Source organism: Solenopsis invicta, chromosome 9 (assembly GCF_016802725.1).
Source record: "Solenopsis invicta isolate M01_SB chromosome 9, UNIL_Sinv_3.0, whole genome shotgun sequence".
NCBI lineage: Eukaryota > Metazoa > Arthropoda > Insecta > Hymenoptera > Formicidae > Solenopsis > Solenopsis invicta.
The window spans coordinates 5,671,685-5,686,894 of NC_052672.1; the positions used below are offsets into that span (position 1 = coordinate 5,671,685).

A 15,210-nucleotide genomic window follows, 5' to 3' on the forward strand; every position below is an offset into this window, starting at 1 on the left:
CGCAGTCCTTCCGACTCGCGCGTTCGCTCTTCGGTGCACAGTATATACATCGTTGCCCTCAGGCAGTCCACGAATATTGTCCTGAATGTTCCGACGGTAGCCAAGCTAGCTAACTCTCCCTCAAGTCCGCAGCTAAAGCCGGAACCAATTCCGAAAATTCTTCGTCACAGCACCAAGCAGGAGTTTCTACATTATGATAAGTGTAGAGTTCCGACATACCTTTGCTTCGATTCATATTATCAGTTTCCTGTATCGTGCTGCAACCTTAGAGCTTCCCCTCAAGAACATCCGTAAGACACTACGTAATTATATTTACCTTACTAATAATTTTGTGCGTAAAAACTTTTAGTCTAAGTTTACTTAGGGCGGACGGTAGGTTGCAACAAGGGTAGGTTGCAACACGTGTGGAACTGGCATATCATTTGATGGAAATTCACTAAACATTGACAGTTCTGGGTTTATTTTCAATAGTTCTACAGTTCCTAATAGATAAAACAAATAGTTCTGGCCTTTAAAGCGAAAAAAACGCATACGACAAAGAGAGACGCCAGGTTCACGCTGCGTCTCAGTTTGTCCTGCGTGATTTTCCAGACCCAATTCTTGTAGGATTTCAAAAGATCTATAGTTCTAGATGAGTTCTACAAAGAGTTCTAGCGTTTAACATAGTTTATTTAATTAAAAAAAAAAAAATTATCATAAAATATTTATTTTATAATATTACATAATAGAGTTGTGTGTACAAAAAAATATTTTTCCTCCAGTTCTGAACGTATTTAAACGCCTTCCGAAAAATTCCGGTCGATTCAACTATTTATTAATTAAAAAAAAATACTTATCTTTTGTGAAAATCGTATATTTTAAAAATTCTAAAAATATAAAAAAAAAATTAAAAAAAACTAAAATCCCCAAAAAATAAAAAAAGCAAAGAAAGGAACCATAATCTCGTCACGTCCACGTCATTGATTCCGGGTTACGCTAAGAACGAGCAAATCCAGTGTCCATATAACAATACATTTGCCAGTATACATGTAACAATAAATACGGCTATATCAGGAAATAAAAATTATTTAACAAATAATTAATAGCGCTGCCGAACTCTATGAAACATTGTTAAAAAAGTTCAGACATACAGGAAAAATATTTTTTTATGCACAGAACTTTAAACAACCGATCAATGTCTCACCCATGGTGTAAGAAACAAGGTGCGCTCGTGCGCAGACATTTTTACTAACCAATAAGAGAGCGTGACAAGTTTCCACCATATTGTAAAATTTAAATGGTACTTGAAGCGTTTGTTTTCTGTTTCGTTTGTTTTTTGTTGCGTTTTAAAAACATACGATTTTTAAACATGCGATTTTCTTTTCTCCCTTTTGCGCATGCTTGGTGATGTCAAAGAAGTGATCGCGACAATGCGAGTATCGAACAATCGACTTCTTTTAAAGAATATGTCGCGTAAATTAAACAAAAAGTACTGATAATCGCTCTTTTCTAGACCGTATAAGTGAACAATCACGTAGCAGGTTCTCTTTGAGATCATGTGATTCCTATCATTTGCAAATCGTTTGATACATACTTTTTTCAAAACGAAAATAATTAACATGAGTAAACCTTAAAGACAATCGTAGACAATGAGCATCTAGTAAAACACTAGATGCTTACTAGTATTTTAAGCCCTGTAGGCTCTATAATATTTCTCGAACATCACATAAATATTATTAAAAGTTAAAATAATACATATTAAAATAATATTCCGAAAATATTGTTCAACATTTTTGATAATTTGTAATATTATAGCAATATTGTATTAATGTTGTGTATATGTCCACTTTTTGCAATAATATTTATGATATATATTATTGTGTCTTGACATATTAGCGCTATTAAAAACGGCGGGCTACTAATTGTATAATTCCATAAACAATTATTTGATTTCGTCACCTAATGACGGGGATAATGGAGGGAGGCATAATGTCCACAGTAACCATAGTACCCTTTCTTTTCACCGATTTTATTTTAATACATTGGTTCCATCACCAAATTTAGGAACAGAAAACAAACCGACAGATTGCTTTACTTTCGACTTCTTCGCTTTACATTTTGGTATAAACTAAATTTTACTAGAGCAGGATGTCGCTTTCAGGCAATGATCTTTTCGAACTTTTGTTGCAATCTTTCTGTTTGTTTTCTTTCCTTATTCAATTCATTATATTGCTAGTTGAGACCATCTTTTCCGGATTAACCAAATCCCTGGAATGGTCTGTTTTCCTATTTGAATTGTTTCTCTCTCTTTTATATCGTTACTCTCTTTCCGATCTCTTAAATTCTCAATATGGCTTAATTATCGACTCTTTTTAAAACATAAATCGCTTAAATGAAACAAAAATATAGCGTAGTTGATCGCTCTTTTCCTGACTATGTAAGTAAACAATGACATTACGTTGCAGATTAATTTTTTTTTATATCTTGCAATCGTTTGCGAATAGCTTGATACACGGTTTTCTTCATAACAAAAATAATGAAAATCAATAAACCTTCAAGACAATCTAAGACTAAAATGAGGTAAAAAAACACCTTCACGTGATGATAAGAACCTAAAAATTTTTTGAGAAAGTAGTTTACTGTCTCGAATATCCATTGCATTCCCATAACGATGAACAGTTTGGCGAACATGATAAATCTATTGAAAAATAATATAAATACAATTGATTAAAAAATAATATGAACACAATCCGTCTATAAAGTAAAATTGGAAATATTAACAAAACGATACGTTAAGATATCACTCATAAATACAGATAAAACAGTTATAAAATTAGATAAATATTGTTCTATTATTACAATGTATTTAGGATTCCTTAGATATTTGCTATAATACCAAAATCATTGTGTATAAAGCGTTCTTCATTTATTGGAAATTAATAGCAACAGTTATTTATTTGTATGTACGGAGTAAACATCGATTGACAGTATAACAAAATGTTAATATTACAATAAATATAATATTAATAATATTTATGCTTATTTATGCAAAGTAATAATAAAGAAAATCAGTGGCTAAGACGAGCAATTTATAAATTAAATATCACTTTTATTCTTATTTTTATTTACTTTACAAGAACTGAACAGTTTTCGATTCACCGAATCTTTATCAATTGCAGCTAATTTGACAACCGACGTCATATCACTTCATGTCGTTACAGTAGATTTTTAATCCGTTATTTTTTTGTACTAATGCCTTGTTCATTTCCTGAAACTATAGGCTGTACAGTATAGAATAAGGTTGTCGATACCGCACCGGCTTCTACTAAATTGTACCTACAAATTCAATCATAGTACTTGTACATTCTTTGTGGGATTATTTGGGAACTACATGACATTATCATTATCCTTCATTGATCTCAATATGTTAAGAATAATAGAAATTTTGATGTTAATATGTATAGCAAAATCGTAAATTGGCTGCTATTTTTCAACACATTTCATAGCTTAAATGCAAAAGAGGTAAAATAAATAACCTGAATTTTTATAATTTGCAATAATCACAATATTATTAAAATTAGATTAACAAAGTTCAAATAACTTTATGTTCTTATTTGTAAATCAAATGAATAAAGTTTTACAAAATACTTTAGTTTCCTAAATCGCACCATGTCTTAATTTCCTAATATAAAACTCAAGACCGTGAAATTGTTAATACAATGGAAATTAAGGCAGCGAATGCGAACCTTGTATACGCCGCATTACTTTTCGTTAGTTTTCTAAATCATACTATTGCTTTGATCGTGGTTATACATATAAACTTAAATATAATAATCATGCAGAACGTACATTGTAACAATATTGCCGTAATGTAGCAATGTTGTTGCAATATAAATGAAAAGTTATCGAAATGATGACATGTATGGAAATTACATTTAGTTTACGGCATTTATCTCCAATATTAATAAAATTATGCTTATTTAACGTATTTTTGTTCGAGAATAATGAATCTAGTAGAAAAACTATCGCTTTAACCTATGATGTAATATTAACGTGTGGCGCGATTTAAGAGATTGCCTAAATAGCATTATTTAAAGGCTTCTTAAAAATCGTTATTAAGAATTTATGACAATACATAAAGTTCCACAAAAAATAAGTATGAAAAGAGAACTGCTGTACTTTATTATGACGTAAGAAAATTAAAAATATTCCTCTAAATTTCTGAGTTATAAGCCTTTATGTTAAAAGTGGTGCAATTTTAGCAACCTTATCTTATTATTATTACAATACAATTATAGGATTAACTTAACCGATGTGGAATCATGCTTAGAAGAGGTATAGTGTAATAAGAAGAGTGATTTTGTGTCCCGCTTGTAATCAATCGTTATATAGAGCAAAATATCCACACAGATAAAAGAAAATTGTTTGCCAAGTTTCGTTTCAAAAGACCCCTACAATTTCGAGATATCGCAAAAAAATGTTATTTTTTTTAAATACCTTTTTTCTCCGCTAAACTTAAATCAACCTTAACACAAAAAATTCATAATTATAAAGAATATTCTCAAAATTACTCTCCTTATTACGATATTCCCTTTGTTAATTAATTATTAATTTTTTCCTATTAAATTTGTCACGATGCCATCTTTTTTTGATGATGACATCTGTCATAGTGATATGATTTTCATTAAAATGTTGTAATTATTTATCGAATCGTGAAGTTATTGTAAATTTACTCGAAATTATAATTTAAAATAGAAGATTCATGGATCTCTTTTAAAGATATGGTCAATTATATTCATCGTTATTCCTGCAATTTTTAGAATATGATGTAAAAGTGAAAATAATTTAAGTATCATATAACTTGTTCATCTTAGGCCTTAATTCATTTTATGTATGTTAATGTTACAATTTTACATTTAACAATATTAAAGTATCAACATAAATGACGATAACAGCTATACCAGCTAAAAGCAGATCTTCATGGCCAATAATTTTTTAGATTAATTTACAAACATTTGCAAGATTTTTAAAACACGTCGTATACTCGCCAGATTAAAAACATCTTTTTAAGCAGAACCCAAAAAGGAATATCTTTAAAATTAAATCATTAATTAATTTAATAATTTCAATATTTACAAACATTTTTACTACCTCTTCTCTCTCATTCCAAAAATCGTAGAAATTTATTGCGAAAAATATTACCTCAACCAGAATTTGTACTTGGATTCTACAGCATCCCGTCCATTGAGTGTCTTAAACCTATTTCCATCAACGCAGATTAACTCTAATCTCAGTTTAAATTAAACTCTTTTTTTTTCTTGAGTTTTAAGGATTGGAAAAAGATAAAGAGTAAATTAAACTAAAATCACAGTTGATCTATATTAATGGAAATGAGCATTATTCAGTTTGATTACCGAAGCACTTTATATTTCTTGCAATAACCCATGATGTAAAATGAGCATCAATTTTTAGCTAATATATATTAATATATAAATAATATCTTAATGTGACTTAATATGATCCCAAGATGATGTATCACCACATTTAAGTAACGAGAACGAGAATATAAAATTATTTCACTCTCAACAAGTATATGTGATATAAAATGTTGTATCGTATTGTTATAGTTATATAGTTGAGTGTAAAATTATAACATTGAAAGTTAATGTTTATTGGCATATATAAATAACTATCGTGATTAACTTTCTCTGAATGAAGAACTCTTAATAAAAAACTGAAGTTTAGAAATTAGAAGTTTAGTTTACGTTTGCTATGATGAATAATCAGTTAGCTAATTATGCTTTGTAAAAGTAACCATTACTTATATCTGGTTATCTAGTAAATATTATTTTGCAATTAATAAAACCAAAGAAATGATTTTATTAAGTGCGAAATGATTTTTAGTATGTAGCTAGGGCTAAGTAATGTTATTTTTACACAGCATAGTTATCTAACTGATTATTTATATAATAATAAAAATCAATAGTATAAACTAGTTTTTGGAACATACACTATTTTATTGTCATTTTTCTTCTGTTTTAGTTTTAAGTAGAAACGATTCTTGCATTGTTGCGTACATTGCATAACTTTAAATATAGGATGAAAATAATAAAATCAACACAATAGGTCCTAATACGCGTTTAAAATTTACTTTAACTACAAATTTTTTAAACTTTGTTTTTTAGTTTACATTTACTTCCAAAAATGAAAAGAAAATCGATGTTTTAAGACTCAAAAGCACTCACCTGTTCTTAATGGAATCAAATTGTTTGCTTCCGGGATCGGTATTTATATTTTTTATATCCGCTTTTACTGTATTGTAATATTTTGCTGTGAGAATGAAAAACACCACGTTGGATATTGTCACAATCGTCTCCGGTCCATAAGCGAAAATTAAATCGCTGTAGTTATTCCAATTGTCTCTATCTTTTGATTAAAATCATAATAAAATTTAATTAATCTATTTTAAAATTATTACGTTATACATAGAAAATTATAACATGAAAATATTGTGCTTCTGGAGAAGGAGGTGTAGCAGGACAAAGATGGGAATTTTGAGTATCGTGCCCAATGAATCGTTATACGGAGAAAAATATCTACTCAGATAAAAGAAAATTTTGTGCCAAGTTTCATTTCAAAAGAGCCACACAATTTCGAGATATTGCAAGAATGTCAACATTTTCTTTCTCTGTTAAATCTAAATTAAACCTTACAAAAAAATTCATAATTACAAAGGGTACCATGTTCACATAAGTTTAAATTTTGTTCTCGTTCTTTGCTGAAAATTCTTATCGCGAGAAATGATTTTTATATGACTTGTTTTTTTCAATCGCTCAGTCAAATTAATTAAATATGTTGATGATACATAATATCATCTCTGCCTCAGTAGTCGAGTTGGCTAAGATACCCGTACGTAGGGAGGAGAGGGTTAATATTTGATGCTAGTGAGCAACGTGTATTATTAAATTAATTTTAATTGAATAATAAATGTGTAGGGGTGTACGGGTACCCGAAACTTGCGCTATCCGAAATCGAGCCGAAATCCTGTCGAAACTCAAAATCGAGAGGAAATCCCAAAATTTTGTAAATTTTGAGTACTCGGATCTAAAATTGGGTCAAGAAGCGGTCGTAGATCTAAATACCTTATACACTGATGTGAGAAAGAATTACTCAATTTTAATAATTATTTGTTTGAATATTGCCCCAATAAATTTTTTTCCGAACGTAAATGTTTATTTAGTACAAGGAGCGACCACTAATTTAATTATCATTTTTTATTGGGTAAATACTTATATACTTCAAGTAAATATTTCATTGGCACTATTCAAATTTAGTAATTCAATATAAACGAAATGCCTTTCGTAAATTTAGTAATTTTTTTCTCACATTAGTGTATTATAAATATCTAGATCTCTGACCGCTATTTGATCCGACTTTAGATCCAAGTACTCAAAATTTACAAAATTTTGGGATTCCGTTTCGATTTAGGATTCTAGCCCGATTTCGGGACTTGACTCGATTTCGGGTCCCGACTTAATTTTGAGTATCCGTAAGTTTCGGAACCCGACTTAATTTCGAGTACCCGTAACTTTCGGACCCGAATGTTTGTAAAGTTCGGATACCTGAAATTCTTCCCAAACTTCCCAAACTTTACAAACTTTCGGGTTCCAACCCGATCTCGAAAAAAATTCCCGACCCGACCCGAACCCGAAATCTCGGGTACCCGCACACCCCTATAAATGTGATATTATTACTGACTCTTGTTCGATTACAGCTGCGTTACGACCAAAAGTAACGGCGCGTGTTTGTGTTGAATCTGAGAAAGTATATAAAATCACACGATTAAATACGAAAGCACCAAGATCAAGCTATGACCGTGAAGGCGTTCTTATTTAGATTTGTTTAAATATGATTATATAAATCCGTGGTTAATTAATTTATATTTAACTGTTCTTGTTTATTGCACAATGGCGATGTCTTTGGTTGTATTAGTAACATAATGAACGAACATTATAAACCGCAGTACTTCAATAAATTAAAATAAGATAAAACTGTTCATTCTTAACTAGTTCTATGGTTTGAAATTATTATTTGTAATTATCATTTAAAATTTTATCTAACAAATTAAAATAAATGTTATTTAAAATTTAATTATTATTGTTTGAAATTTTATCCAGGAAGTTAAAATAAAAAAAATAAATAAATAAAAGTACTATGTGTTAAAATTTATCGTCAAACGTTAAAACAATATGAAAAGATTGACATTAAAATTATAAAAAAACTAAAATTGGCATTAAAATAGAGACACAAAGAATTATGTATGCATTTTAACGAAAATTCTATAAATTTAAATAGCACTGAGGATGACCCAATTCAATTTAATTTTCCATCGTTTAGAATATTCATGGATTAGAGTTTTCCTGCTTCTAAAAACTTTAGAGATATTATTACAGATGCCGTAACGTACACTGTATCCATATTATACCCTTGTTTTCTATATTTAATTTTATATGTCGTCTCAAGAATTTATTTACAGAAATTGAACAAATATTTGAAATATTTATAGTTGAAAACTATAACGTTTAATATTTTCAACTTCTATTAAAAATAATTTTCAAAAATATTCTAGGATATACTGTTAAATATAATAAATGTAATTATCACGTTTTTATTTAAAATTATTTGCTGAATATAAAACATATTAATTAATATCTCTTATAATTAAATACATTTATAATTATATTATATATTGCGGCGCAATGATATAGGACAGGCAATACAGTTACTCGAGATGGTTTTTAATTATTGGATTGTGGTACGATGATAGACAGAAATTTTTACGTTTGTCTTCTCGCGATATGATAAAGTTTGAATACTACATAAATTTTTTGACTGTAATTCACCTGGTATTAATTCTCAACTCTATCTAATTATTATATCTATCTATTTACTGCGTAAATTATTCTATCAAGGAGTTTGGAAGAAATATTCAGCACTGCGCAGACCAGTCAGCTTTCGTTACAAGAAGTCGGTAATATTTCCAAGAACTCTGTTATTAGTATTATCTAATAGCGATTTCGGCTGGGGCGCACCGGTGTAGCACCTTACCGGTGGCATACAACCGGCTCCGACTATTTTCTCGGGTCCACTTTGTGTACACCCAATATGCACTTATGAAGTGTAATGAGCCCAGACGAACACGCGGCACCATTAAGGGACTGAATTATTTAACTAGCCAAACATAAAAGTTGCACCGACAACTGAAATGTGCAACCGGTGTGACCCAGCCGAAATCGCTATAACTTACGTTATATTATCTTTCGGAAAATTATTTTCGATTAATAACTCACATGATAACATACATCCGATATTGCCAATATCGGGTGCCAGATATTCTGGCAGGAAATTCGTGTTATCGGCAACGATAATGAAGACTGTAAACAGTAAAGGGATGCCCCACCCATGTAAACAGTACAACAGCAACCGCTTCGTATCTTTGCGGTCCTTTATATTCATATTCTCACGTATAGATCTGTGGAGAAGATAAATTAACATTAACTTATTAGATCCTATTAAATCAGCATTGTGTCTATGTAAATGCTGAAATGTTGCTTTTAATTATAGCATGCTTTTAATTATAGCATGCGTTATTTTTAGATTTGTAGCAATTCGCATTTCTTGACAAGTTGATGCCTTTATGATACAACAATTTGCCATCAATTTGTCGACAATTTAGATTGAAGTCTGAAATCTCCATCATTGATACTGATTCAAAATGCATATGTGTCTTATATAGCCATCTTTTTATCGGATTACGTGTATAAGAATAAGAAATGTTTCGATCGAGACTTGATGAAATGTTGCGTGCGATACAAATATGTGGTCAATTTGTATAAAAGTGACACTATTATAAAGATTAAATTGCAAACGAGGAAGATCAGGAAAGATTTCATACATTTTTTGGAAAAAATACATTTATGTTGAAATAAATTTAAGATATTTATTTTTAAGTAAATACCACTTGGGTTAGAAATAGGAAGACTTTTCAATGAGAATTAAGAAATAGAATCACTTAGGTTTTGTATAGAAATTAAAGAGAGTAGCACATGGGTCAGGACAGGAAATTTTTTGAATGAAGATACAAAGATAGCACCACTTGGGTTTCGTAAATAGAATAAAGATTTATGGGATACATCCACACACTAGGTGCCTTTTTTTAACTTTTTCGTTGAACAGGTAATTTTGTACTGATATTACGCATTTTGTAGTGTATGACTTACCCGAATGTTCGCTATATGTCGAAGCACAAGACATTAAGCCAGAAAAATACCGCATGAAAAGAAAACATCCCGATGTAAGCTAGAAAAATATTTTTCACGTTTTTTTAACGTTATTCGTATACGAATATTTCCTAAGACGTTTGTATACAAACCTAAAACTTTGCACGATGTTTTTTGTAGCTTATGTCCAACATTGACGTACCAATTGCTGATGAACGTGCAGATGGTAGTCAGCAAGATACTGCTCACATAACATATAACCGTTTGTCCATGAATATTTTGTAGATTCGGTAAGTACGCGTACACTAGCAACGTCATCAACAGAAATATACATTTGACGACCAATATGGCGAACCACCATTCAGCGCTAAACAAAAAATGAATTTTAAGTTTCATAATTTGTAGGATATACAAATCCGACATATTTATCTAATGCTCGAAAATTGATCTGACATTATTTTCATCAATTTCCCATACATTAATAATGCTTCTTCTTATTCCGCGTATATATATAACTAAAATATTTGGAGTTTCTAAATACTCGAATACTTTTTAATTATGTGCTGCTCGACATGTTACTACAGGTTTTGATTATTTGATATTGTACAATTAAAACAAACTAATAGTCTGTCGAATTCAATCAAACATAAAAAACTTTGCAATAGAAGAGATAAGAGTCTGAACGCATAGTAATACACTAGCATCGTTAATAAAATGCTAATTTAATGCATTGAATTTTAATTAATTGCTAGGAAATCAATACAAATTCATTTTTCCGAAACAAATTTACGATATAACAAGGTATTGGCAAATTTCATATTAATACAATCTCTCTATTCGGTCATGCATGTTTACAAATATAAAAATGAGTAAAAATACTAATAGAATAGTAGCTGGGAATGTATACAAACGATATATATATATATATATATATAGTTATCGCATAATACATTCTATAGTTGAAGATTATAATATAGTTGGAGTCTGTAATAGAAATAATATACTTTTTATGAGTCTCAGTCGTCAGGTATTTGGGACAGACAAACAATTCAAAACGAGAAGAGTTGTAGTCGGAATAGTTATGATAGACTTCGAAGCAGTGCTTGTCGTTTGTATCATAATTATTGATAAAAACATGTCCATTTGACGTCAGTAACACATGTTTCTCCCAATCATTTAAATCGTAACCGTATATTAAGTCACACTGTGGCTTCTGAATCAAAACCCCGTGGCCTAAAAAATAAATAGAAGTAAATTAATTCCGTTTCTCTCTGTGGATAGAATTAACGTTGACAATTGTCAACTATTATCAATTAGTAATGACCGATAAACAATGTAATAAAGATAAAAATATAAATTTTTATTAGAAAGTAATAGAAGTGTTTAAATACCATTAGATGTAGTGTTACAATATTGGGGGATTTTACTCTAAATTTAGATTTTGTTATTATCAAGTGAAACTATTAGACAGAACACAAAATAATTTTTGTAATTAGAAAATGTAAGTATCTGTACTATTTGCACTTTCCCAGAAATTCTAATGTAATGTAATAAAAATTTGAGAAAATTATTTAGTTTGGTAACTCTGATTAGTAATACTTTTGTTCGTGTCGAAAGTGAACGAATTCGTTTGATCTACGGCGTTCACAAAAGCATTGTAAAATTCTCCCACATCATTGGTAAAACGGAGGAAGCTAATGCAACCATCTTCATAACCATAGCTATCTTCTGGACAGCATTTTCTGATACAAGCGTTCGTGTCGCAGAATTGCGGATCCCTACACATACGGACTACCAAGCTTCGTTTAACTGCAAAATCCGGCGTCATCTCGAGACAAGCGTTATCTTCAGTAACTGGTTCCTCTTTGACATTATTTTTCAACACTCGTATCATCACCTGTTAAGTTATTTGAATTATTTACATAATGTTGTTTTAATTCTTATCGACATATCCAGAAGATTTTTATTTTATAAGATATAAAAGTTTTTATAAATTATTCTACATAGCAATATGTCTACTTTATTACTGATATATTGCATGCAATCATAACATTTACTGCTATGAGAATTATGATTATGGCAACTTAGTTCGCATTTGGTGCTAAATTGATACCTTCATTACGTGACAACTTTAAGTAACAATTGGCATTTTTAAAACCATCATCATCAAAATTTCTGCTATTTGAAAGATGCCAGAAACATTTGTAAGATTACACTCTACTACTCACGCGAGATAATATGATGCTGTTTTCTAACTGGTGATATATACATTTAATTTACAATTGAAACTAAATCATGTTTTGTATATAACACATTTAAAAACAAGATAGGCTTGTGTACGGTTTTAACTAGTCTCAGGAGGTATTGTGGTTGAAAATATATTTTTCGATTTTGAAGAATATATCTGAGTCTTTTGAACAGGGTCGTTACTTTCAAACACAGATCTTAGGTTGAATTAGAATAAATAATATCACAGAATTAATAAATTAAGAATCCAATCTTTATTACTAATGTTAGCATTTTTTAAGAACTCCTATCTTAGGAAGAGTAAAAAATGTACATAATATACATTGGCACCACTAAACATGTAATTAGCTTTTGATTACATGATCTTCTCCCCTTAAATACGTACGTTAAAAAAAGCAAATATTCAAATACGAAACTTTTTTCTCAAGATTTTATAAGAAAAATCGACAAAAATTTCCCTTACTCGCATATTAAAGTTCGTCAAATGAATGCCACTTTGTTGTACGGCAGTGATCAAAGCAAATGGATATGCCACTAAACATTGTAAGATAGAACATTAATATGTCTATAATGTAAGCAATTTTAGTTATAAATACTGGATAAAATTAATAATTTATATATTAATAAAATACTTATGGTGATTTCAAATTCAATGTGGTTACGAAATACTTATGTATAAGCAACAAGTTTAAATATTTTAGTCAGTTACAAGTATTTATTTTTGTTTCTTTGATAAGATAATTTTTTGGACATATAGTAAAAATGAAACAATATCGCTAAAAATATTTGTCAAAATATTAATAGAGGCTATTGTATAATTCGGAAATCATATTTGTGTCAATATACATTCTGTTCATACATAAAAGTGAAAAAACAAAACATTAAAATCAATACTATACAATAAAATCTTGCGTAAAATTGAAATTTTGTTTTCCTTAATTACTCATTGTTAACAAAACTAAAAAAATAAACGAAAAATTCGACCTATAATGTACAATACAAATTAAATAAACCAAGCCTTCTATGGTCGTATCTTGATCATTGTGCTATTTTTGTTTATGTGAATTTATATACATATTCAAACTGTGCGCTGATATTAAACTTTTATACAGTTTTTTCGGGGGCGAATAGATAGATCCAAGTACGCATCAATTATTATTAAATGAAATTTAATTTAATAAATTACGATATTACTCTTTCTTATTTAGCTTAGGACTTTATTATGGCTTATAAGTAATTAGCGCACAGTTTTGCTAAGTTTGAATGTGTTTATAAATTCAGATAAACAAAAATAGCAAGATCTAGCTATGACCGTAGAAGGTTTGGTTTATTTAATTTTTAAAAAAATTAAATTTTCAGAATACTTAAAATAATAATTAATACGCAATTGCTGCGAAAATTATCTTACAAGTAGAAGTTGTAATTTCTTGCTTACCATATATGTATTGTTCCGTAGGAAGATATCGTTTTCGTTAATTTCATAGTTAACGATCGGCCCTTTACACTTAGGTGGACCTTGGGTGAGTATCACTGAACTTTCTGCGTCAGTCGATTTATTGAACAAAAATGCTCCAAGACTCTGTGATTCGTTTAATCGAGTCACACATGTCTTTGCGCCGCTGTCGAATATTGTATCGCCAAAGCAACATTTTCTGGTGTGTAAGAGTTGCGGAAAGGATGTATCATTTGCTTTCACTTGTTGGTCCTTGTTTGATTGACAGTAACGAATTATTATTATGGGTTTTTTTTCCCCTGATATGTAAAAATATTCTAAGCAAGCTGGCACCTACAAACAATTTGTTAAGTTGTTAAACAGGAGTCACTCGCTTATAACATCATATAATTGTTGTTAAATAACATTTTACTTTAGTTATATGATTAGAATGGTATGCGAAGTGTGGATATTATTATTTTTCTTTTAAATAATATAAATAGGTACATACATTAGCGAATCAAAAAAACATTTCTTGTTTTTCCTAGATTTCTCTTTATACTTCTTTATTATTCTCTTTATATTTTTTATAAAACTTGATTTCTTTCTTGTCAATCATGACATTGCGACCTTAAAGTTAAAGATAAACAAGATCAATTTAATTTCAATTTACCTCCAAGACAGTGTCAGATTCAAAATCGTCGAGTACCGTTGTCACAAGATCCTCATGTTCGTTGCACTGAGGAAGTTTTTGGAACTCTCGGGTAATGTTCCAATAGTGAGAATAAACGTCTATCGCGAATAACGGTACTGATTCACAGTTGGGGCCGTTTACATAGATCTGTCCCGGTGGGCAACATTTCGTTAGTTGCCACTCGGATTCTGCTTTTATCAAGGATAATACCAGGCCGAGCAAAGCAAACCTTATCATAAACATAGTTGTGTAAAACTGTAATTATTCGTTTATTTAATACAAAGTATATATCTCTGTATTATTATCGCTTTTTTGAAGTCAAAATCACGTTCTTAATTGATACTTCCAGATTATTATTTTGATTAATTTGCAGTTACATTTCAAAGCTGCTGCTCTTTGTACTTTAAACCTGTTTTTTTCTACGTACACTTCATTTTAATAAAAATATAATTCACTTGTCTACAAATAATACATGCAGCGTTTTTCACTCTTCTTCAAAAAGAACTTCTTCAGACTTTCCTGCTGAATTATTATTTTAAGTCGTATTTAAACCAATTTCTTTAATTGCTTAAGTTTTA

The 15,210-nt window shown here is 29.8% G+C and overlaps 2 protein-coding genes across 7 annotated transcripts in view; both read right to left on the reverse strand.

Annotated features, from left to right (window-relative positions):
* Window positions 1-1,992: 1,992 nt before the first annotated feature.
* The window catches only part of LOC105204218 (G-protein coupled receptor Mth), a 46,884-nt gene continuing 33,666 nt past the window's right edge, over window positions 1,993-15,210 (reverse strand). The window contains exons 9-11 of one of the 5 annotated variants that reach the window (XM_039453758.1): window positions 9,330-9,511; window positions 6,225-6,405; window positions 1,993-2,677 (exon numbers count right to left, since the gene is read on the reverse strand). In XM_039453758.1, the coding sequence (XP_039309692.1) occupies window positions 2,446-2,677; window positions 6,225-6,405; window positions 9,330-9,511 (595 nt within the window). In that variant the 3' untranslated portion in view covers window positions 1,993-2,445. Of the gene's footprint in view, window positions 2,678-2,883; window positions 3,316-6,224; window positions 6,406-9,329; window positions 9,512-14,749; window positions 14,862-15,210 lie in introns of those variants that run through there. The other 4 variants (XM_039453757.1, XM_039453759.1, XM_039453756.1 and 1 more) reach the window with 4 other exon arrangements.
* LOC113006275 lies at window positions 10,248-15,092 on the reverse strand. Of its 2 annotated transcripts, XM_039453784.1 has the most exons (6): window positions 14,612-15,092; window positions 13,942-14,292; window positions 11,859-12,156; window positions 11,264-11,492; window positions 10,412-10,626; window positions 10,248-10,338 (listed from the first exon to the last, which is right to left on the reverse strand). In XM_039453784.1, the coding sequence occupies exons 1-6, from the start codon at window positions 14,873-14,875 to the stop codon at window positions 10,271-10,273; spliced, it is 1,425 nt and encodes a 474-aa protein (XP_039309718.1). In that variant the 5' UTR covers window positions 14,876-15,092; the 3' UTR covers window positions 10,248-10,270. The 2 variants fall into 2 exon arrangements, with proteins under 2 accessions (XP_039309718.1, XP_039309717.1); XM_039453783.1 differs by having other exon boundaries at window positions 10,278-10,626.

Coding starts and splice junctions, on each gene's coding strand:
- LOC113006275 (XM_039453783.1), bottom strand. CDS start 14,875: ATGTTTATGATAAGGTTTGCTTTGCTCGGCCTGGTATTATCCTTGATA. Junction 11,493..11,858: donor CACTTTCGACACGAACAAAA/GTATTACTAATC, acceptor TTTATTTTTTAG/GCCACGGGGTTTTGATTCAG. Junction 10,627..11,263: donor ACGACTGAGACTCATAAAAA/GTATATTATTTC, acceptor TTTTTTGTTTAG/CGCTGAATGGTGGTTCGCCA.